This window comes from Petromyzon marinus, chromosome 31, assembly GCF_048934315.1.
Source record: "Petromyzon marinus isolate PM22_M1 ecotype Great Lakes invasive population chromosome 31, UKy_Petmar_22M1.pri1.0, whole genome shotgun sequence".
Taxonomy (NCBI): domain Eukaryota; kingdom Metazoa; phylum Chordata; class Hyperoartia; order Petromyzontiformes; family Petromyzontidae; genus Petromyzon; species Petromyzon marinus.
In genome coordinates this window covers 2,300,045-2,324,059 of record NC_133697.1, presented here as the reverse complement: position 1 = coordinate 2,324,059, position 24,015 = coordinate 2,300,045, and the positions used below count along the sequence as shown (strand labels likewise).

At 56.0% G+C, this 24,015-nt stretch overlaps 4 protein-coding genes across 4 annotated transcripts; all 4 read right to left on the bottom strand.

Annotated features, from left to right (window-relative positions):
- Positions 1-13,264: 13,264 nt before the first annotated feature.
- LOC142929409 (histone H2A-like) lies at positions 13,265-13,767 on the bottom strand. Its single transcript, XM_076070827.1, has one exon. The coding sequence runs from the start codon at positions 13,670-13,672 to the stop codon at positions 13,292-13,294; it is 381 nt and encodes a 126-aa protein (XP_075926942.1). The 5' UTR covers positions 13,673-13,767; the 3' UTR covers positions 13,265-13,291.
- A 758-nt stretch (positions 13,768-14,525) lies between these two features.
- Positions 14,526-15,335, bottom strand: LOC142929600 (histone H3-like). The gene is made up of 2 exons (XM_076071183.1): positions 15,325-15,335; positions 14,526-14,966 (listed from the first exon to the last, which is right to left on the bottom strand). Exons 1-2 carry the CDS (start codon positions 15,333-15,335, stop codon positions 14,543-14,545), a joined length of 435 nt encoding a protein of 144 aa, XP_075927298.1. The 3' UTR covers positions 14,526-14,542.
- A 596-nt stretch (positions 15,336-15,931) lies between these two features.
- Positions 15,932-16,428, bottom strand: LOC142929533 (histone H2B type 3-B-like). Its single transcript, XM_076070956.1, has one exon. It carries the CDS (start codon positions 16,358-16,360, stop codon positions 15,959-15,961), a length of 402 nt encoding a protein of 133 aa, XP_075927071.1. The 5' UTR covers positions 16,361-16,428; the 3' UTR covers positions 15,932-15,958.
- A 5,321-nt stretch (positions 16,429-21,749) lies between these two features.
- Positions 21,750-23,161, bottom strand: LOC142929532 (histone H1-like). Its single transcript, XM_076070955.1, has one exon. The coding sequence runs from the start codon at positions 23,099-23,101 to the stop codon at positions 22,445-22,447; it is 657 nt and encodes a 218-aa protein (XP_075927070.1). The 5' UTR covers positions 23,102-23,161; the 3' UTR covers positions 21,750-22,444.
- Between the last annotated feature and the right edge of the window lie 854 nt (positions 23,162-24,015).

Below are 24,015 nucleotides of genomic sequence, written 5' to 3'. Positions count from 1 at the left end.
ATCAGTACGTAGTGTTCCACGAACGCTCGGGCCACTACGAGGGATGTCTTATCAGGGATGGCTACCGCTACGGGATAGCGTGTGAAGTATTCCACCGCTACAAGAATATATCGGTTGCCCCGGTGGGATTGCGGGAATAGCCCCTGCAGGTCGATCCCGACCAACTGGTTCGTCCGGCTGACGCGGAACGGCCTCAGGGGTACCTGGTATCGCGCCGGTTTCGGCCCGCATTGCTGACACGTGCGGCAGCCCTGCACCCAGGCGGCCACGTCTTGTGCCAACTTGGGCCAGAGATACTGGCGGCGCAGGGTTTCACGAGTGCGCCGTTCTCCATCATGGCCCCCGAGCGGGTGGTCGTGCACTAATCTCAGCAGCTGGGGTCGCATCTGGGCGGGTGCGCAGATGCACCCCGGCTGGCCGGCTTCGGTTAGCTCCCGTACCACCCCGTTCTGCACGCACAATCGGGCATACAAACCACTCCAGGGCCCTGGCAGGGTGTCCTCTTTCTCCCGTAGGGCCGCCTCTACCGCCGCTAGATCTGGATCCCGCAGCTGGATCCGCCTCAGCTGCTCGTCGTCCAGGCTCGGGAAGGCACAGCCGACGTCCTCCTGGATCCGATCGGGTGGGGTTGAGCGACCCGTCGGGCCCCCTGGTGAGGACTCCGTGTCCGCCGAGTGGTCCTCCGGGCCCCTGGTTCCTCCTACCGGGGTCTCTGTGGCACATACCGCACTGTCTCTCACCGGGGGAGGGTTAGTCTCGGTGCGCCCCTGGGGGTCCACCACCTGCCGGCAACGGCCCCCCGTGAAGCACGGGCAAGCCTCCTCCGCCCCCGTCTCGGTGCCCACCGCGGGCCACCTCGACAGGGCGTCCGCGTTTGCGTGCGTGTGCCTAGCTCGGTAATCTATTTGCAGGTTGTACTCCTGCAGCTGCGCCAACCACCGGGCCATCTGCCCCCGCGGTTCCTTGAATGTAAGGAGAAACTGCAGGGCATAATGGTCAGTGCGTACCCGACATTTCCTGCCGTACAAATACGGTCGGAACTGTCTACACGAGAAGACCACGGCATACAGTTCTTGACGGGTCACGCAATAATTCAGCTCAGCCCCACTCAGGGTTCGACTGGCATATGCGATGACCCGCTCCGTCCCCCCCTGCACCTGTGACAGCACCACGCCCAGCCCGCTGCTGCAGGCATCGGTGTATAAGATAAAATCCGTGGTGAAATCGGAGAAGGCGAGGGTAGGGGTGTGGGTGAGGTGGTCTTTGAAGGTGGTGAAGGCCGTTTGGCAGGCCTCCGTCCATCGATAGGGGTTCTTAGGGGAGGTGAGTTGGGTGAGGGGGCGTGCAATCTCACTGAATCCCTTAACAAATCGACGATAATAGGTGGCGAGTCCCAAGAATGACCTGATCTCCGTTAGATTCCTGGGCCGTGGCCATTCCACTACGGTGCGCACCTTTTCCGGATCGGTGCGCACCCCCGCCTCGCTGACTCGGTGTCCGAGGTACCCTATCTCTCGCTGCGCAATGTAGCACTTACGCGGCTTGAGCTTGAGATGGGCGGCTCGTAGTCGCTGGAACACCTCTCGCAACCTGGACCAGTGCTCGGACAGAGATCTGCTGAACACTATCACGTCGTCCAGGTAAATCCGGCACTGTTCCCACTGTAAGCCCCGCATTACCAACTCCATCAACCGCTGGAACGTCGCGGGCACGTTAGTGAGTCCGAACGGCAGCACTCGAAACTCGATCAGCCCCATTGGGGAGGTGAACGCGGTTTTCGGCCGATCCTCCTCCGCCATCTCTACCTGCCAGTACCCGGACGCCAGATCGAGGGTGGAAAAGTACCGTGCTCCTGCGAGGCTGTCAAAGGTGTCGTCGATGCGTGGTATGGGGAAGGCGTCGCCGAGGGTGATGGCGTTCAATTTTCGGTAATCAACGCAGAATCGGGTCGAGCCGTCTTTTTTGTCACTAGTACCACTGGGGCAGAGCAGGGGCTCGTTGAGGGCTGAATTATGTTATCGCGTAGCATGTCCGCAACTGCCTCCTTGATCTGGGCCCGTTCGGGCGCGCCAACCGGTATGTGGGGAGTTTGATCGGTCGGGCTGCACTTGTGTCAATTTGGTGCTTAACAAGGTCTGTTCGGCCTACATCTGAATCGTGCTCACTGAACACGTCGGCGTACTCTCGTAACAACCCGCGCAGCTGATCGGTCTCCCCCCTAGGTAAATCTGCCCAAGGCACATGTAACGCATCATGTAGGGGAGCGATCTCGGCCCCGGGGGGTTGGGCCGACCCGCCAGGCCAGATCCTGGTTGTCCCCGGAGTGGCCAGGGTCTTCTGCCCAGAGTGCAAACACCGAGTCGTTAGAGTGGTGCGCATGCAGGGGGTGTATGGTGGCTACTACGGTGCGTCGTCGTAGCATCGCCGGGGTACTGTGTGGGTTAAACACCCGCATGAACAGTCGGCCCCCATCTGCGTTTACCAGCGTGGCTGACCCTACGACTCCGTACCGCGCTGCCAACTCTGGGTGAGGAGTTAGCATTACCTCGCGCGCTGGTCGGTGTGCGGGGTCGGCGGAGGGGGTTGCCACTGGCACCAGCATCTCGGCGAGTGGCCCGATGGTGACGGCCGATACCAGCGTAGCGGCCACGGGTGCGAAGCGATGGCGATTCGGCTCGGGTCCCAGGAACGGGATCCGCTCCCTGCTGCCCTCCACAGTGGCGCATCGCTGGCGGGGCTGCACGTTGAGACCCAGGTTTTCCAGGAGGTCCGTACCTGCAATACACTCGTGGCACAACACACTCGAGACGTAGAATTCCTGGGTGCACACCTGGTTTCCGAGACGGACCTCGAGGGAGATACTTCCCAGCAACCCCATTCCGGCTCCGCTCGCTGTGTGCAGCGCGCAATCCGGGGCCTGCAGGCGGCTCACGTCAACCCCGAGCACGCTGCAGTGCGCGGCGGTCACGAGTGAGGCTACGGCCCCCGTGTACAGTAGGATCCGGGTGCGCTGCCCGTCCACCTGTCCTTACACCAGTGACGTGGCCCCCGTGATTCCTGCCACCAGCTCCCGTAGCCAGTCGCCCGTCCTCACCGCGTCCGTGGGTGTTGTGGCCGGGACCTGTGTGGGTGTCACTTGCTTACCATTATTATTATCGTCGTTTTGTTTCGGGACCTCGTTGATTGCACCGCTTGGTGGTCCACTCTCTAGGGGGCGTTGGCATTTAACCCTGGCGCCTTTCTAGCGCGGGCGATCTGGGGACAGTCCCTCACCAGGTGCCCTCGCTGGTCGCACAGGTAGCATGCTCGGGGAAGGGCGGCGGCCCCGTAGGAGCCTCCCCGCCCGCTCCCTCTTTGCCCTCCCGTACGCCGCTGCCCAGACTCCGCCTCTAGTCGGGCTACCCTCCCGGCCAGGGGCCGCTGCCCACCGACTCCCCCGTTCCACTCACACCGCTACCCCCCGGCTGCTCCGTCAGGTCCAGACTAACGACCCCTAACGTCTCGCCCCCCTGTACCTCTGCCTGGGATGTAGCCCGCGTTTGCATAGTTTAATTAGCGGCTCGTACGCTCCGCACTTGCGATGCGTTACACTGTGTAAAGGCGGGGTAGGGCTGTAAGCGCGCTCACCAGTAAATCTCCGTCCCGCCCATAAACAAACAGGCGCGGCGCGTGTTTCCCTCCCACCCGCGCTCCACGTGTGCCGACAATAACAAACACGCCCCTACCCTCTGCCCGTAAACAGACCAATCGCACACGAAGGGGTTGGAGCCGGGGGACGGGCGGGCGGGGTTTCTGCCGTGCGCGCGCCGCTGATTGGGGAAGCTCGCTTGGCTCTGAGTTAAAGGTCCCGCTCAAACAGTCACGCGAATACGCGCACGCTCGGCGCTCTAACTCGCTATCTCGCGACCAGACCCGTGTGCGGGTGCGTGACCGCGGCACCGCCACCCAGGTACGCGATCGCTAAGCACTATGGTGGGCAATCGTGCGGGCACGTAAACAACGCACGCTTCGTCTCGAGGTGCACAGCCGCGCATACACGTAGACACCCAGCGCACACTGCCCTCCACTTCACACTCCCAAAAGACCACACAACACAGTTGTTTTTCCCCCCACTAGCGAATTTTATTTACCTGTGATGGTATGGTCAGTGGACGCTAACCTATCCCTCGGAGGTCTACGAGTCGATTTCCCCTACCGCTCACCCCGCTCTCTATCCTGGATGTAAAACGGCTGAACTTACGCCTCTCTCACTCGTACTTACTTCTCCCCGATGTACTGACCGCTGTGAGGGAATGAGGCGACGAGCCTGCCGATGCTGGAGTACGTCTCATGGACGTCTCGGATGGCTGACTCTCCTGCTCCCGGGACCGCGATGATCTTGAACCAGAAGAACCCCCTTGCTACCCCGATCCCCCTCCTTTTTATCCTACCTACAACAAAGGAATTTTTGCTCTTTCCGACCCTTGGCCTCCCGTCCAATCAGGGGTTCGGATTCTCCCGCCCTTTCGATGTCCGGATCCCAGCTCAGATGACGTCGCCGCAGTGATCTCACCGACGTCCGCTCTCTGTCCTCCCGCTACCAGTCCACTGACCCGTGCATGTGTGAGGCTCCACTCGCGGTGGTTCGATGGCCCTTGCCGCGACCATGCAACTTTAATATCAGGTCGCGGCGCCGCAGTGCATGTCAGCTACAGGGGGGGGAAGATCGCCCAATTTCCCGGCTGCAGGAAACCATGAAGTTCGATCCCACTAGGGACTTCCGGGTGACCTCCCCTCCTGGCTCTACGTGGGGCGTGTGTACGTTCGTGTGTGTGGGGGGGGGGGGGGGGGGGTGGTGAGGGTGCGCAGCGTCGGCGTCGACATCCCCCGGTGGCGGCTTTGCAGCGGTGGGCACGACCTCGGCAGAGTGGCCCTGCTGCAGCGGCCTCACGACTGTGCAGGGGCCAAAACGCGGACGTATGAGAAGGCACCGGCCCCGGGAGAGTGGCGGGAAATCCGCGGCATAGGTGATGGCGCCGCGGTAGTGGGCGCGGTTCCGCTGGAGCGGCTCCGCTGCGGCGGCACCACAGACTTAAAAAAAAATAGGAGAGAAGGTAGGGATAGAGTTAGTTCGTATTGTACTCAAGCCAGGCTCGGGCCCGTCGACTTCCCAGGCACTCGAATGTCCGTGTGACGAGTCGAAGTGCAGCGAAGATCCGACCCATCATTTCAAGGAGTAAGCAAGCAATCTGTTGATGGAATTTATTGTTTAAGGGATCTGCGAGCCACCCTTACGCACATGCACCACGCAGACACGACATCTCCGCTCTCAGGAACACGCACCAATCACACGCGCGGTAATAAGCTGGATGGGTCAGGGGTTAACGGGCAAATGACGGCACCAGGTCCAGAGGCGTACTAGACGTGGATGTGTATTGGGAGCAAGGGCGGAGAGGTTAAAGGGGGCTGTGGGACGGGTGTTAGGGGTTGGTTTGGAACGAGTGTTGCTGTGCGTTGGTGAATTCAAGCAGTGTTTCAACTATTCTACGAATCCTCTTCATTTGTTTGAAGGCGAGAAAAGTACCAAGGTGTTCATAACGATGCAAAAAAACTCGAAATCCTAAGCTACTTTCGTCACGTGTCAATCATTAATTATAACTCAATACTGTAGTAAATTATTCATTGTGAAGGAGTTGTAGAATGGTTAAAGCACTTATTTATTTCACCAACGCACAGCAACACACGTCCCAGTCCCTTTTAAGCCCTCCATCGCTCATTTCCGGAAAAAAAAAAAACTTCTGTCAATTCGTGCGTGTGTACTGTAAGTGTGATGCCGCCGCCACGGAGCCGATCGGCGGGCGGCCCACCTGCGATCTCGCCGCCCCGAGCGACGAGGCCGACATTGCTCCACCCCACCACCTCCCCACCCCCCCCACCGGAACACACATGCACGTACTCCCCCCCCATTAGAGCGCGTGGGGAGACACCCTGGCCGACAGATTTTCACCCAGAAGCCCTCGTAAAGGGATAATCTTCACGGTTTCCTGCGGCCAGGGAATTGGACGGTCTCCTCCGACGCTAACACATACCGTGGCGCCGTGACTTGAGTAAAAATGACATGTTCACGGCGGGGCTGCCCCGCCACCGCGGTTAGTACGCACCTCACGCACACGGGTCAGCAGGGCAGGTAGGGAGGAGGGCAGAGCCACGAGCGGCGGGAAAGCAGGGTCGCCCTCTGGCTGGATGGCCGCGAGCAGGTAAATTTAGATGCGGACGTCGCTGAAAGCAACGGCCCGGGGGATGCTGGGATAAAGATGGGCCTACCGATTGGCGGGTGATCCCAGCGAGCTGATTGGCCAGCGAGTCGGCACCAGGTAGCCCTTTTGATGTAGAAAGAATAAAGCGAGTGAGGGCGAAGGACAAAGGGCTCTGGCTACTCGAGTCAACCCCAGGCCCGTCAACTCCCGAGTCCAGCCGCACGAACGTCCGTGGGACGTATCGACGCGCCGCGAGGACCAGCCGGCGGTGACGACGAACCGTGAGTAAGAGAGAGAGAGAAAGAGGGAGTTGGGACTTAGCTTAAGAGGAAAACCGGAGAGGGTAAAGGGGAGAAGGACAGGTAGAGTGTAGTGCCGACTATCGAGAGATAGATTGGTCCTGCCCCGCTGATCCCGACTGAGTGGGTTAAATAAGGGCTCGCCGACGCGGTGGAATAAATCGTCGGCGGTTACATAACGGACTGGTGTGGTTTTTGCGAGGGTGTGGAAAGAGAGTGGAAGCGTGGGTGCGCTTGCTGTCGCGGTGGTCGTTACATAACGGACTGGTGTGGTTTTTGCGAGGGTGTGGAAAGAGAGTGAAAGCGTGGGTGCGCTTGCTGTCGCGGTGGTCGCCGCGTGTGTAGAGCGGCGCCGCGTGGAGTGTGTGCGCTACAAACCGTCGGCTGCGGACTCCCACGTTGCGAGCGGATACCCATCTTGCACGCATGCCCATCGCATAGCCCTTTAAACCCGTTTAATCCAATCCCCCCAATCGCCGGAGTGAGCACGAACGACGTCGCTTACCCTCCGACCTTTAACCCCCTGTTACCCGCGTGTGATTGGTGCGTGGGACTGCGCGGGCGGGGAGCGTCGCGTTTGGGTGCCGGCGAAGCGCTAGCGGGTCCAAGGGCGGTCGAGGGTGATGCCTCACCGGCAGGAAACCCGGACTCGGGGGGGGACAGCACAGGAGGGGGAACAGGAGCGCGACGACCTTTCCCCGCCCGGGGAGGAGTGCGGCGGCGGCAGCTCCCACACTAGTGGAGAGTCTCGGAGCGTCGGTACTTCGCGGACAGGGTCGCAGGCAGGAGAGATCCCGGGGGGCCGGCGACCCTAACAATTTGGCGTCAGAAGCGGTACGAACCCCCGCGTTACCCCACGCGAAAATAAGGCATATATTCACTGGCCGGGGTACACTTTCGTGGAAAGCATTTGCCCGCAACGTCCTAGGGGCTATGGAAATTAATGGGTGGACGGACGCTCAGACGCTACGTCAACTTAATATGAATCTGGATGGGCGGGCAGCTGATTTTGTGGAGGCCCTACCCGCAAGCGCGCAGACACAGCTAGAGGAGCTGATGCGCCGACTTGATCTGCGCTTCGGTACGCGCGATGAGGAGGAGGCAAAAGCGGCCTTAGAGGCACGCCGTCGCCAACCCGGCGAGGACCTGCGCGATTATGCCGAGGATGTGTGTGAGCTAACAAAGATCGCACACCCGAGGTACACCACGGAAGCGATTGAGGAGCTGGCCGCAGAGAAAATCCAGCGATACTTAACGCGCACGGCGTGGTGGCAGCCAGACGTGAACTGTACGCGCCTCCCCTTTGATGCCCTTGTCGAGCGCGCGCGCAAATGTGAAAGAATTTCTAGCGAACGCGCACAGCTCCGAGGACTGGGACGGGAGCGCACCATCGCAAGTCTGTCCACCGAGGAGGAAGAGGAGGAACAGGAGCTCGCCAGGACGGTAGGGGGTCGGGAAAGGGGGCCTCCGGTATCCCGCGAGACCACCGCGGGATGGGTAGCGGGGATACAGGCGGGCATCGGGGGGATCGACAACAAGGTAACCCAAGTGGACAACAAGGTAACCCAAGTACGGGCACATATGACTACGCTGCAGACTACGGTAGAGACGGTTCAGACCGAGTTGGGAGGGCTGGCCGGGAGGGTAGCCCGACTAGAGGCGGAGTCTGGGCAGCGGCGTACGGGAGGGGAAAGAGGGAGCGGGCGGGAGGCTCCTACGGGGCCGCCGTCCTTCCCCGAGCATGCTACCTGTGCGACCAGCGAGGGCACCTGGTGAGGGACTGTCCCCAGATCGCCCGCGCTAGAAAGGCGCCGGGGTTAAAACGCCAACGCCCCCTAGAGGGTGGACCACCTAGGGGTGCAATCAACGAGGTCCCGACACATATCCACGACAGTGGGAATAATGGCGAGCGAGTGATCTTCACACAGGTTCCAGCGACAACGCCCGTGGACGCGGTGACTCCTGGCGACTGGCTACGGGAGCTGGTGGCAGGAATCACGGGGGCCACGTCGCTGGTAGAAGGGCATGTTAACGGAATGCGTACCCGGATCCTGCTGGATACGGGGGCGGTGGCCTAGCTTTTGAGCGCGGCGCACTGCAGCGCGGTCGGGGTCGACGTGAGCCGCCTGCAGGCCCCGGACCGCGCACTGCACACGGCGAGCGGAGCCGGAATGTGGCTCCTGGGGAGGGCCACCCTGGAGGTCCGCGTAGGCCACCAGGTGTGCACCCAGGAGTTCTACGTCTCGAGTGTGTTGTGCCACGAGTGTATCGCAGGCACCGACCTCCTGGAGAAGCTGGGGCTCAACGTGCAGCCCCGACAGCGGTGCGCCACCGTGGAAGGCAGCGGGGAACGGATTCCATTCCTGGGACGGGAGCCGAATCGCCCCCGCTTCACACCCCTGGCCGCTACCCTGACGACGGCCGTCACCATCGGGCTGCTCGCCGAGATGCTGGTGCCTGTGGCGACACCCTCCACCGACCCCGCGCACCGACCATCGGGGGAGGTAATGCTAACTCCTCACCCGGAGTTGGCAAAACGATACGGGGTTGTGGGGTCAGCCACGTTGGAAAACGCCGATGGGGGCCGATTGTTTATGCGTGTGTTTAACCCCCACGGCACCCCAGCAATACTACGATGGCGCACCACAGTAGCCACCGTGCACCCCCTACACGCGCGCCACTCCAGCGACTCGGTATTCGCACTCTGGGCGGAGGACCCCGGTCGCCCCGAGGAACAACAGGACATGGCCTGGCGAGTCGGCCCGACTCCCCACGCCGACGTCGTCCACCTTCTTGACGCGGTACACGTACCTTGGGCAGATTTACCCAAGGGAGAGGCCGATCAGCTACGCGGGTTACTGCGGGAGTACGCCAACGTGTTCAGCGAACACGATTCAGACGTGGGTCGCACAGATCTCGTTAAGCACCAAATCGACACCGGGGCCGCCCGACCCATAAAGCTACCCACGTACCGCGTGGGCGCACCCGAACACGCCCAGATCAAAGAGGCGGTCAGGGACATTCTCCGCGATAACATAATTCAGCCCTCGGCGAGCCCCTGGTCTGCCCCGGTGGTACTAGTAACGAAAAAGGACGGGTCAACCCGTTTTTGCGTCGATTACCGCAAACTAAACGCAGTCACCCTCGGCGACGCCTTTGCCATACCGCGTATCGACGACACCTTTGACAGCCTCGACGGAGCGCAGTATTTTTCCAGCCTCGATCTCGCGTCCGGGTACTGGCAGGTGGAAATGACGGAGGAGGATCGGCCAAAAACCGCATTCACCAACCCGATGGGACTATTCGAGTTTCGAGTACTCCCGTTCGGGCTCACCAACGCGCCCGCGACGTTCCAGCGGCTGATGGAGTTGGTGATGCGGGGCTTGCAGTGGGAGCAATGCCTGATTTACCTGGATGATGTGATCGTGTTCAGTAGATCTCTGTCTGAGCACTGGTCCAGGTTACGGGAGGTGTTCCAGCGACTGCGAGCGGCTCATATCAAGCTCAAGCCGCGTAAGTGTTACATCGCACAGCGTGAGGTGGGGTACCTCGGACATCGCGTCAGCGAGGCGGGGGTGCGCACCGATCCGGACAAGGTACGCGCCGTAGTGGATTGGCCACAGCCAAGAAACCTGACGGAGATAAGAACATTTTTGGGGCTCGCCACCTATTATCATCGATTTGTAAAGGGATTCAGCGAGATTGCACGCCCCCTCACCCAACTCACTTCCCCCAAGAACCCCTATCAGTGGACGGAGGCCTGCCAGACGGCCTTCACCACCCTCAAAGACCACCTCACACACACCCCCACACTGGCTTTCCCCGATTTTACCACCGACTTTATTTTGGACACCGACGCCTGCAGCAGCGGGCTGGGTGCGGTGTTGTCGCACGTGCAGGAAGGAATGGAACGGGTGATTGCGTACGCCATCCGGACCCTGAGCGGGGCCGAGCTGAACTACTGTGTGACCCGTCAGGAATTGTACGCGGTGATCTTCGCGTGTAAACAGTTTCGGCCGTATTTGTACGGCAGGAAATGTCGGGTGCGCACGGACCATTATGCTCTGCAGTTCCTCCTCACCTTCAAGGAACCGCGGGGGCAGATGGCCCGATGGCTGGCGCAGCTGCAGGAGTACAACCTGCAAATCGAGTACCGGGCGGGGCGGACGCATGCAAACGCGGACGCATTATCACGGCGACCCGCGGTGTGTGCTGAGACGAGGGCGGAGGAGGCCTGCCCGTGCTTCACGGGGCGACGTTGCCGACAGGCAACGGACTCCCGGGAACCCGCTGAACCTAACCCCTCCCCGGCGAGAGAAAGTGCGGTATGCGCCACAAAGACCCCCACAGGTGGAGGCGCGGACCCAGTCGACCGCACGGCGAGCGCATGGCCCACGACTCGGGACCCAGCAGACCACCCCGCCCCGATCGGACGGATCCAGGAAGACGTCGGCTGCGCCTTCCCGGGCCTGAACGACGAGCAGCTGAGGCAGACCCAGCAGCGGGATCCGGAGCTGGCGGCGGTGGAAGCGGCCCTGCGGGAGGGGAAAAGCACACTACCAGGGCCCTGGAGTGGTTTGTATGCCCGGTTGTGTGTGCAGAACGGGGTGGTACGGGAGTTTACCGAGGCCGGCCAGCCGGGGTGCATCTGTGTTCCCGCCCAGGTGCGACCCCAGCTGCTACGGCTGGTACACGACCACCCGCTCAGGGGCCATGATGGGGAACGGCGCACTCGGGAGACTCTGCGTCGCCAGTATCTCTAGCCCAAATTGACGCAAGATGTGGCCGCCTGGGTACAGGGTTGCCGCGCTTATCAGCAGTGCGAACCGAAACCGCCACGATACCAGGTACCCCTAAGGCTGTTCCGCGTCAGTCGGACGAACCAGCTGGTCGGCATCGATCTCCAGGGGCCGTTCCCACGATACCACCGGGGCAACCGCTATATCCTCGTAGCGGTGGAATACTTCACCCGCTACTTCGTGGCGGTGGCCATCCCCGATAAAACGGCCCTGGTAGTGGCCCGGGCGTTCGTGGAGCACTATGTACTTAAGCACGGGATCCCGGAGCGAGTCCTTACCGACCAGGGTAGCGAGTTCGAGGCCGAGTTGTTTCAGGCGCTGTGCCGGGAGTTCGGAATCCAGAAAGACATGTTCACGGCGGGGCTGCCCCGCCACCGCGGTTAGTACGCACCTCACGCACACGGGTCGGCAGGGCAGGTAGGGAGGAGGTCAGAGCCACGAGCGGCGGGAACGCAGGGTCGCCCTCTGGCTGGATATCCGCTGAGCAGGTAAATTTAGATGCGGACGTTGCTGAAAGCAACAGCCCGGGGGATGCTGGGATACAGATGGGCCTACCGATTGGCGGGTGATCCCAGCGAGCTGATTGGCCCGCGAGTCGGCACCAGGTAGCCCTTTTGATGTAGAAAGAATAAAGCGAGTGAGGGCGAAGGACAAAGGGCTCTGGCTACTCGAGTCAACCCCAGGCCCGTCAACTCCCGAGTCCAGCCGCGCGAACGTCCGTGGGACGTATCGACGCGCCGCGAGGACCAGCCGGCGGTGACGACGAACCGTGAGTATGAGAGAGAGAGAAAGAGGGAGTTGGGACTTAGCTTAAGAGGAAAACCGGAGAGGGTAAAGGGGAGAAGGACAGGTAGAGTGTAGTGCCGACTATCGAGAGATAGATTGGTCCTGCCCCGCTGATCCCGACTGACTGGGTTAAATAAGGGATCGCCGACGCGGTGGAATAAATCGTCGGCGGTTACATAATGGACTGGTGTGGTTTTTGCGAGGGTGTGGAAAGAGAGTGGAAGCGTGGGTGCGCTTGCTGTCGCGGTGGTCGTTACATAACGGACTGGTGTGGTTTTGCGAGGGTGTGGAAAGAGAGTGGAAGCGTGGGTGCGCTTGCTGTCGCCGTGGTCGCCGCGTGTGTGGAGCGGCGCCGCGTGGAGTGTGTGCGCTACAAACTGTCGGCTGCGGACTCCCACGTTGCGAGCGGATACCCATCTCGCACGCATGCCCATCGCATAGCCCTTTAAACCCGTTTAATCCAATCCCCCCAATCGCCGGAGTGAGCACGAACGACGTCGCTTACCCTCCGACCTTTAACCCCCTGTTACCCGCGTGTGATTGGTGCGTGGGACTGCGCGGGCGGGGAGCGTCGCATTTGGGTGCCGGCGAAGCGCTAGCGGGTCCCAGGGCGGTCGAGGGTGATGCCTCACCGGCAGGAAACCCGGACTCGGGGGGGGACAGCACAGGGGGAGGGAACAGGAGCGCGACGACCTTTCCCCGCCCGGGGAGGAGTGCGGCGGCGGCAGCTCCCACACTAGTGGAGAGTCTGGGAGCGTCGGTACTTCGCGGACAGGGTCGCAGGCAGGAGAGATCCCGGGGGCCGGCGACCCTAACATAAGGTGATGGCGTCAAATAGCCTATGCCATCTGACCGCTCAAAAAGAACATTTTTTTATCTTAAAAAGACAATACTTTCTTAAAATACTAACGCCCTCAATTTATTCTAAACCATGTTTCATGATTGATGCAATGTTGGAATGCTGCTCAAACACCGTTCCTAAATTAGAGAAAAGGGGTATCTATAATGAGCAGAGCATTCGATTAATTGCGAGTAATTTGGGACGAGGGCCACGAGACGACGCTGTCCTTACTAATAACACAACCCCTGTGTACGACTGTCCGAGCTCTTTGCAAGCAAGTGGGTGGCTCTGAAAAGAGCCGTTGTTGTGGTGGTAGAGGCGGCGGCGCGTTCACTTCTTTGCCTGAGAGGTCTTCTTGGGCAGCAGCACGGCCTGGATGTTTGGCAACACACCGCCAAGGGCGATGGTCACGCCGCCCATGAGCTTGTTCAGATCCTCGTCGTTGCGCACGGCGAGCTGCAGGTGTCGGGGGATGATCCTCGTCTTCTTGTTGTCGCGGGCGGCATTGCCAGCCAGCTCGAGGATCTCGGCAGAGAGGTACTTGAGCACGGCTGCCAGGTAGACGGGAGCTCCAGCGCCGACCCGCTGGGCGTAATTGCCCTTGCGGAGCAGCCTGTGAACACGGCCCACGGGGAACTGCAGGCCGGCGCTGGAAGAGCGGGACTTTGCCTTTGCCCGAGATTTGCCACCGGTCTCGCCGCGTCCTGACATGGTGAAGGAACCGAGATTACTAAAAGCACTGGAGACAAAGCAAGCACGAGTTGTGATGATCGTCCGCAACCCCCTTGAGCGACTTTTATAGCTGAGAAGAGGATCGTAGAGCGCGTCGCTGCTGAATGGCTCCTCTCGTTCGGTCCCGCCCTCTCCTGAGAGACCAATGAAAAGCCGGGACGCGAGGATTCGATGTTGACTTTAATTATATATATCCATATATATATATATTTTTATGCGGACACATCTTATGAATGAAACAATGCGATACACGTACTTAATAGGTTCAAGTTTTAAGCATGATAGAGTTAACCGTAAACAAATTCAGCGGCAAGGTGATTCCGCCACTATCAATGTATTTTTTTTTATAATCATCATTTGAGGGACCTCATTGGTTATAAGAAATCATTGTGATAGCCTTGAGCTCATGATTGATATCCCATGCGCCTATACGGTGTATTTATATATTAATTTAACCGCCTCTTCGGGCAATGCCTAGAAATATATGTGCGTGAATAACTCGGTCTCTTAGTTTGCAAAATGCGAACGTATTTTCAGTTTGAGCTTTAAAGAGCGTTTAATAGTTCATGTATTTCACCGAAATCAGCCGTTTACTGTACATTATGTAGACATGGTTCCACAACGCTTAAATACAACACGGACTTGTGATATTGCAAAATATGAGCAGAGGGGTATAGAAAATGAACTTGGTCGCTTAAGCCTTGCGACTCGTGATAGCTGTGACTGGCAAACGAAGGTCGCCGTAACAGGCATGCGAACTTTGAAGGACACACAAGTTAGCTTTTTCATGCGAAAGTGGTGGCTCTGAAAAGAGCCTTTGTGTTGTGCTTTGAGGGCCGAGCTGGGCAATCAAGCGCGCTCGCCACGAATGCGGCGGGCGAGCTGAATGTCCTTTGGCATGATGGTGACGCGCTTGGCGTGGATGGCGCACAGGTTGGTGTCCTCGAAGAGCGCAACAAGGTACGCTTCGCTGGCCTCCTGCAGAGCCATGACAGCAGAGCTCTGGAAGCGCAGGTCGGTCTTGAAGTCCTGCGCGATCTCCCTGACGAGGCGCTGGAAGGGCAGTTTGCGGATGAGCAACTCGGTGGACTTCTGGTAACGGCGGATCTCGCGCAAAGCGACGGTGCCGGGCCTATAGCGGTGAGGCTTCTTGACGCCGCCCGTGGCCGGAGCGCTCTTTCGGGCTGCCTTTGTGGCGAGCTGCTTGCGTGGAGCCTTGCCGCCCGTGGACTTACGAGCCGTCTGCTTGGTAAGAGCGCAGAGCGCGCGCTCACTGGTCAGCGGAGTCGTGACGTGCAAAGAGGCGCGTGCTGGTTGGTTGGCAGCGTGCACTGATCTCGAGTCGTGAACTCCTCTTCTTAATCAACAAAAAGTGCATCGTTTGTATCATTTCAGAATGTTCATCACAATGCAGTAGTACCTTTGAGCGCCGTTGATGTCTTTAACGGATTTTCTTTTCTCAAGCAAAAACCTTTCCGAAAACAACTTTACAGTGCTCTGCATCAATCTAAATAAAGTGAAGAAACTTCACTTTATTGTAAACAATAATACGCAAAAATGCCGGAAAGACGTGATCACAGGGATATATATCTATTCTCTTGGCATTGAGATGATTATCAGTTATACTGCACGAGTCATCCATGCTAGGCGCTTACTTTTATATATACGTGCAACATGTTAGTTCGTGCCCGAAAATACATTTAAACTAGGTTGTATTTCACTTCTTGTAAAAATTAAAAATCACGATCACCGAAGTATAAATTCGCCCCATGAGAAATTGTCGCCTATTCCGATATCGCGTTCACACTATGCTTTGCTGTGACAACCAGGAATTAAATATATTGCAGTGCAAGGTTATGGCGCCACATATCCAATGTTATATCTGGATCGGCTGCAGATGACATCAATGGTGAATATGATGTGGCATATATATTGTTATTGCTTTTTTTCACGTGGGTACAGGTAAAAATGCGCTGGATCTCTCCATTTCACTCAATGAACGATGTCCGCATGAACCGAGAGCGGGGCCGCTGCTGCATTCGGCAGCAGCAGACGGCGCCTCGCGTCATCGCGAGTACCGAGCGCCCGGCTGCGACTCCAGCCCGGTCTACGCTGACGAGAAATCGGCGCGCAACGTCAAAACCCTGGACAAGTGCTCTATGTTTGAAGTTTCGTTTTGCGCTCCTGCTAACACTGGCACAAGCAGGTTCGGAGATGTGGGTGGCTCTGAAAAGAGCCTTTGTAATTAATGGTTGAGTCGAGGCTTCACTTGGAGCTCGTGTACTTGGTGACGGCCTTGGTGCCCTCCGACACGGCGTGCTTGGCCAGCTCGCCGGGGAGCAGCAGTCGCACTGCGGTCTGGATCTCCCGAGAGGTGATGGTGGAGCGCTTGTTGTAGTGCGCCAAGCGGGACGCCTCGGAAGCGATGCGCTCGAAGATGTCGTTGACGAACGAGTTCATGATGCTCATGGCCTTGGACGAGATGCCGGTATCGGGGTGCACCTGCTTCATCACCTTATAGATGTAAATTGCGTAGCTCTCCTTCCTGCGGTGGCGTCGCTTCTTGCCATCCTTGCGCGTAGCCTTGGTCACGGCCTTCTTGGAGCCCTTCTTGGGGGCAGGAACCTTCGCGGGTCCAGCGCTCTTTGATGCGGGAGGATCGGGCATATCGCGCGTACAGCTGTAGCACGTCAGAAAAGACGAGAACGAGTGTGCCTGTCGTACGCGCGTTGATTTCCTTTTATAGGAGGCGAGATGCAAATCAGAGGATCGTAGTGCGCGGCGCTGCGGAGTGGCTCTTTTATTACCATCCCTCTCCATCAGCCTCCAATGAGAAACGCGGACGCGATGTTCACTTTAATATCGTAATTTTTTTTACTGCAAAAAAGACTTGTGAATATAACACAATGTAATGTACAAACATGTATATTAGTGAATTGCAGCCATGGCATTGCTTTTGTTTTAAAAAGGATGACAAGAAAACCTAATACAGTATAGTGTTTTTTTGTTTTTTAGCGTGGCTTTTTTGCTTCTTTTTTTGTTTCACAACTCGTCTAATACAGCACGGGCGTTTTATGAACGCAATTTGGAAAAATAGATGCGCTCGGTGTGGAAAAATAACTTCGCTGTTGTGCTGTATTTTACGGGTGGAGATTAGCATTCTGGCGCGCTACGTCAATTGGGACGAGTGTGCTGTAAGATTGTGGCGCCAAATGCTCTACGTAATATCGGAATCGGCTGCAGCTGAAAATAATTCACGCAAAAATACCAGAAATGTGTACTGTATTAACGCGTTCAAGAATCGCGCCTTGTTAAATGTGACGTGTCTTGAATAGTGATTTATTTCATTCATTTGGAAGCAGATGAAGATTCGCTAACTCAACAAGCAAACGATCTCTGCGTGAACCTCAGTTCTCAGTTTAATTCATTTGGTAAAGCCCTGTGAGCCATTCGCCTCTTGAATCGAGTGCAACCGCAACACGCAAAAAACATGAACAAGAAAACATCGTAACCGAGCAGAGGCAGCAGACGGCACCTCGAGCCACCGCGCGTCCACAAGAGCCGGTTCACGCTCACCCGTGCTGGTGAGAGGGGCCTGCTGTTCAACACACCCGTGCTGGTGAGAGGGGCCTGCTGTTCATCACACCCGTGCTGGTGAGAGAGGCCTACTATTCATCACACCCGTGCTGGTGTGAGGGGCGTGCTATTCATCACCCCCGTGTTGGTGAGAGGGGCCTGCTGTTCACTCCCATGCTGGTGAGAGAGGCCTACTGTTCATCACACCAGTGCTGGTGAGAGAGTCCTGCTGTTCAGCACACCCGTGCTGGTGCGAAGATGGCGCTGATGATGGTAGCCTCAGCCGGTCGGTGCGCCCTGTTTTGTCTTGTTTTGTCTGTCAATTCAGTGTTTTGCCAAGATTTTCGGAGTTCTCTAACAAGAGACGAACTTTTAAATATCAGGGAAACAACTCCTGTGGATTTAATTCCTACTTTTCTGCTTCCAGCGGCAGAATTAGTAGGCATTCTAGTCAATGCCGCGCTAGGCTTTGCTCAAGCAACGAAACGCCGCCCAAGGGGTAAACGGTCGGGGGCTCTAGTACGGCTACGCAGACGCGGGATCCGAACAGTGCTTCCGAGCTTTTTCCTCTCCAACGTACGTTCACTGTACAACAAAATGGATGAACTTCAGCTACTGATGGTAAAAAACAAAGACTTTCTTTCAGCTTCTGCATTGTGCTTCACGGAAACATGGCTGTGTGATTTGATTCCGGACACTTCGCTACAACTAGCAGGATTCCATCTTGTAAGATCGGATCGTGACATAGCACTCTCCGGCAAGACGAAAGGCGGTGGTATTTGTTTTTACATTAACCGTGGCTGGTGTGTAGATGTCACAGTGATTCTGCAACATTGTTCTCCACTCCTTGAATCAATTTTTATAACCTGTAAACCGTTTTACTCGCCTCGCGAGTTCGCGTCGCTCATTTTGGTCGGAGTTTATTTGCCGCCTTGTCCTCAGGTTAAAGAGGCCCAACGCATGCTCGCCGATCAGATTCTGAGTGTGGAGCGAGCAAATCCAGATTCGTTGGTTATCGTACTTGGCGACTTTAACAAAGGTAATCTCAGCCACGAACTCCCCAAATACATACAATTCATTAAATGCCCAACCAGAGAAGGGAACACTCTGGATCACTGTTACACTACAGTCAGTAGAGCCTACCACGCCGTCCCCCGAGCAGCACTAGGACACTCTGACCATGCCATGGTCCACCTGATTCCTGCATACAGGCAGAAACTAAAACTCTGTAAACCTGCTGTGAGGACATCTAAACAGTGGACCAGTGAGGCTGTGGAAGATTTGCGGGCGTGCTTAGACTGTACTGACTGGGATATGTTCACGACTGCTACCAATAGTCTGGATGAACTCACAGAGGCTGTGACGTCCTACATCAGCTTCTGTGAGGACTGCTGTATCCCAACACGTACCAGGGTGAACTTTAACAACAATAAGCCCTGGTTCTCAGCAAAGCTCAGAAGGTTGAGGTTGGAGAAGGAGGAAGCGTTTAGGAGTGGAGATAGAGACAGATTCAAGGAGTCGAAGAACAGGTTTAGCAAAGCGGTGAGAGAGGCTAAACGACTGTACTCAGAGAGACTAAAACACCACTTCTCTACAAACGACGCTGCTTCTGTCTGGAGAGGGCTCAGGCAGATCACCAACTACAAACCCAGAGCCCCCCACACCACTAACGACTCCCGCCTAGCCAACGACCTGAACGAGTTCTACTGTAGATTTGAAAGACAATTGGACTGTCCTGAACCACCCCTTCCAACCCAAGAGGCCCCATCCCCCACCAATACTACAGAGACGACTATCTCCTTTCAGGAGGGAGAAGTTAATAGACTTTTCAAGAGGCAGAATCCACGCAAAGCAGCCGGGCCGGACTCTGTCTCTCCAGCCACCCTCAGGCACTGCGCTGACCAGCTGTCTCCGGTGTTCACCAACATCTTTAACACCTCCCTGGAGACATGCCATGTACCAGCCTGTCTCAAGTCCTCCACCATCATCCCTGTGCCCAAAAAGCTAAGGCCAACAGGACTAAATGATTACAGACCGGTCGCCCTTACATCTGTGGTAATGAAGTCTTTTGAGCGCCTGGTCCTGGCACACCTCAAAGCCATCACAGACCCTCTCCTGGACCCCCTTCAGTTTGCCTACAGAGCCAACAGGTCTGTGGACGATGCAGTTAACATGGCCCTCCACTTCACCCTACAGCATCTGGACGCCCCAGCATCCTACGCCAGGATCCTGTTTGTGGACTTCAGCTCTGCCTTCAACACCATCATCCCTGCCCTGCTTCAGGACAAGCTCTTCCAGCTGAACGTGCCATACACCACCTGTAAATGGATCACAGACTTCCTGTCTGACAGGAAGCAGTGCGTTAAGCTGGGAACACAAGTCTCTGGCTCCAGGTCCATCAGCACCGGAACTCCTCAGGGCTGCGTCCTTTCCCCTCTGCTCTTCTCCCTGTATACCAACAGCTGCACCTCCAATCATCTGTCCGTCAAACTATTGAAGTTTGCGGATGACACCACCCTCATTGGGCTGATCTCTGGTGGGGATGAGTCTGACTATAGGTGGGAAGCTGACAATCTGGTGACCTGGTGTAGCCAGAACAACTTAGAGCTAAATGCTCTAAAGACAGTTGAGATGGTTGTGGACTTCAGGAAGAATACAGCACCACTCACCCCCATCACCCTGTTAGACTCCCCAGTAAAAATTGTAGAGTCCTTCCGCTTCCTGGGCACTATTCTCTCCCGGGACCTCAAGTGGGAATTGAACATCAGCTCCCTCACCAAGAAAGCTCAACAGAGGATGTACTTTCTACGGCAGCTGAAGAAATTCAACCTGCCAAAGACAATGATGGTGCAATTCTATACAGCGATCATTGAATCCATCCTCACCTCCTCCATAACCGTCTGGTACGCTGCTGCCACTGCCAAGGACAAGAGCAGACTGCAGCGTATCATCCACTCTGCTGAGAAGGTAATTGCCTGCAATCTACCGACCCTCGAGGACCTGCACACGACAAGGTCTATGAGGCGAGCGAGGAAGATTATGGCCGATTTCTCCCACCCTGGACACTCTCTGTTTCAGCTACTCCCCTCCGGCAGAAGGCTTCGGTCCATCAGGACCAAAACCTCACGCCATAAAAACAGTTTCTTCCCATCTGCTGCTGGCCTGTTAAACAAGGCCAAGGGCTAACACTGTTTTTAACATTTGATCTACATAACGACACGTTGCTGATATTAACTATGTTTCCCTATTTGTATTTTTAAATTATATCTTAAAGCTATTTTATATTCGATATTTATTTAATTTTATATACTTCAGCCCCTTAGTGTTAGACTTTTAACCCTTATTATAGTAAGACTTGTTTAAAACTTATTTAAGATTTTAGATTCCTATATGTTGAATGTATGCACCATCCTGCCAAAGTAAATTCCGTGTCGGTGTGAACTTACATGGCGAATAAAACCCTTTCTGATTCTGATGAGGAATTGGCGAGCAACAACCCATTAATAAACTTTCTTTCGTGAACGGTTTGGTAACACTGGCGTGCAAGCAGTTTAGAAGAGGTGTGTGGCTCTGAAAAGAGCCTTTGGGTTGGTTTAGTGCGCGAGAGAGAGGCACTAGGCCTCCGAAGCCGTAGAGAGTGCGGCCCTGGCGCTTGAGGGTGTAGACCACGTCCATGGCGGTGACGGTCTTGCGCTTGGCGTGCTCCGTGTAGGTGACGGCGTCTCACCTACGCTTCACACCGCCGCGGCGAGCGAGGCGGCGGATGGCGGGCTTGGTGATACCCTGGATGTTGTCGTGCAGCACCTTACGAAGGCGTTTTGCGCCTCCCTTACCGAGCCCCTTTACCGCCTTTCCCGCGTCCAGCCATTCCGACTAACTCTGCTTATCCTGCTGACAAAGCTCGCGAGAGATGGCGCGCCCAGCCTGCAGCAGCCGCCTTTATACCCGGAGCGTGGTGACGTCACCGACCACCTCTGCCCTCCGCGAAGGCTCCGCCTTAAACCTCTGACCTTTAACTCTGTGACGAAAAAAACCCTCTACCGTCGTCAATAACACTTCCTTGAAATGTATGAGACGTTCCGGGCAATGACCCTTCTTCGAAGCACTGTAATGATTTCGGCACACCCGCAGCGAACGCGAGAGGGACGCGATCTGTTACAAGATTGCACGTGGAGTGAATAATCGATCTAAGGTCTTGTTTTCAAGTAGAACAAGATGTGCAGCTAATCGGCTTCGAACACAAGTTGAGTGAACGTCACCAACTAGTCCAAAAGTAAGAAAGGCATTTAATAGGGTTTTTTCCCCTTTTTTCTTGCAACAAAGCTGAAACCTTATTACAATGGTTCGTGTATGCATTAACCACAATACCTGCAGTCAAAATGCAATCAAAAAACATACTATGATAATGTATAAAAACATTTTGGTACTGGCAAAGAAGGTCTAATGATGAAGATAAGACATTGCAAAAACAATGCGATAATTACGAATGGAAATAATTTTTTATTGAGAAGTGTAGATGGTGGACCGCAATTTTTACAAAACAAAAAATAGTGAAAAGGCGCAACGAACGAAAGGAGGCGAATTGAGTAAAGTTGTCTGGAATCAATACATTTTTAGACTAAATACCATATTTGGCACCAGTAACATCATAACGGAATGAAGAGGTTCAACACAATCAAAATTGGAGGTTCGTCAAGAATGCATCGATTTTGAATCTGGATTTAGATTAGAATCGGCAGCGAGAATGCGGACGTCGCTGAGATTACTCTGCACTCAGTTCGAGTGAGGGAGCTGCCACCTGCCTCGCCTGTTTATGATCCCTGCTTTCGGGCTCGATTACTCCCATCACATCAATGCTTAAAACACATCAAGTGGGTAAAATGTCAAGATAATTTGGCGAATGTACGTAACTTATCCTTCCACACAAATCCTCACGATTTAACTGCACCGTCGAGCTCCTTGATCAGGGCCGAGGCACGGCGAGCAACCATCGCCACGCCGTAAATGGGTTTGACTTACAGAATATGGCACGCATAAAGCTTCAATGCAATACACTGTCAGGTGTTAACGATTAACTAATTGAAGCGCAGCAACATCTGGTTCACTTTTTGAACTAAGTGGGTGGCTCTGAAAAGAGCCGTTGGGTGGAGGGAATCGCGCATCGTCCGATCGGATTCACTTCTTTAGCGCGGCCTTCTTGGGCTTGGCCACGGCCTTCTTGGGCTTGGCCACCTTGGGTTTGGCGGCCTTTGCCTTGACGGTCTTGGGCTTAGCGACCTTGGGCTTCGCAGCCTTGGGCTTGGCTGGGCTCTTTGCCGCCTTCTTGGGCTTAACAGCCGACTTCACCTTTTTGGGGCTCTTGGCAGCCGCGGACTTCTTTGCTTTCTTGGGAGACTTCTTGGGCGCGGCCTTGTTGGCTGCCGCAGGCTTCTTAACCTTCTTGGCTGCCGCGGGCTTTTTAGCTGCGCGCTTTGCCGTTGACGATTTGGGCTTCGCCTTTGCGGCAGCCTTTTCCTTCTTGTTGAGTTTGAAAGAGCCAGACGCGCCGCTGCCCTTCACTTGCGCCACGGCATCTTTGGCCACAAGCTTCTTGATGGCAAACTTCACGCGGGCATTGTTCTTCTCCACGTCGTATCCTCCGGCAGCGAGCGACTTTTTGAGCGCAGGAAGAGACACGCCGTTCCTCTCCTTGCTGCTGGCGAGAGCCTTGAGGATGAGCTCGGACACGCTGGGACCGACCTTCTTGGCCTTTGGAGCGGTGCGCTTCTTTTTGGGGCTTTTAAGCGCTGAAGTAGCCGCAGCTGGTGGTTGAGCAGGAGCAGTTTCCGCCATTTCAAAAGGTCGTTTTTATCGCCTCGCCTATTTGAAATCAGCGCTCTCACAAATTCATGACGAGCATCCTCCAGGCCCGAGGTTTATTATAGAAGCGGCGTAGAGTTTGTGCGGACGTCGCTGAGATCACCCAGATTACAGACCGGTCGCCCTTACATCTGTGGTAATGAAGTCTTTTGAGCGCCTGGTCCTGGCACACCTCAAAGCCATCACAGACCCTCTCCTGGACCCCCTTCAGTTTGCCTACAGAGCCAACAGGTCTGTGGACGATGCAGTTAACATGGCCCTCCACTTCACCCTACAGCATCTGGACGCCCCAGCATCCTACGCCAGGATCCTGTTTGTGGACTTCAGCTCTGCCTTCAACACCATCATCCCTGCCCTGCTTCAGGACAAGCTCTTCCAGCTGAACGTGCCATACACCACCTGTAAATGGATCACAGACTTCCTGTCTGACAGGAAGCAGTGCGTTAAGCTGGGAACACAAGTCTCTGGCTCCAGGTCCATCAGCACCGGAACTCCTCAGGGCTGCGTCCTTTCCCCTCTGCTCTTCTCCCTGTATACCAACAGCTGCACCTCCAATCATCTGTCCGTCAAACTATTGAAGTTTGCGGATGACACCACCCTCATTGGGCTGATCTCTGGTGGGGATGAGTCTGACTATAGGTGGGAAGCTGACAATCTGGTGACCTGGTGTAGCCAGAACAACTTAGAGCTAAATGCTCTAAAGACAGTTGAGATGGTTGTGGACTTCAGGAAGAATACAGCACCACTCACCCCCATCACCCTGTTAGACTCCCCAGTAAAAATTGTAGAGTCCTTCCGCTTCCTGGGCACTATTCTCTCCCGGGACCTCAAGTGGGAATTGAACATCAGCTCCCTCACCAAGAAAGCTCAACAGAGGATGTACTTTC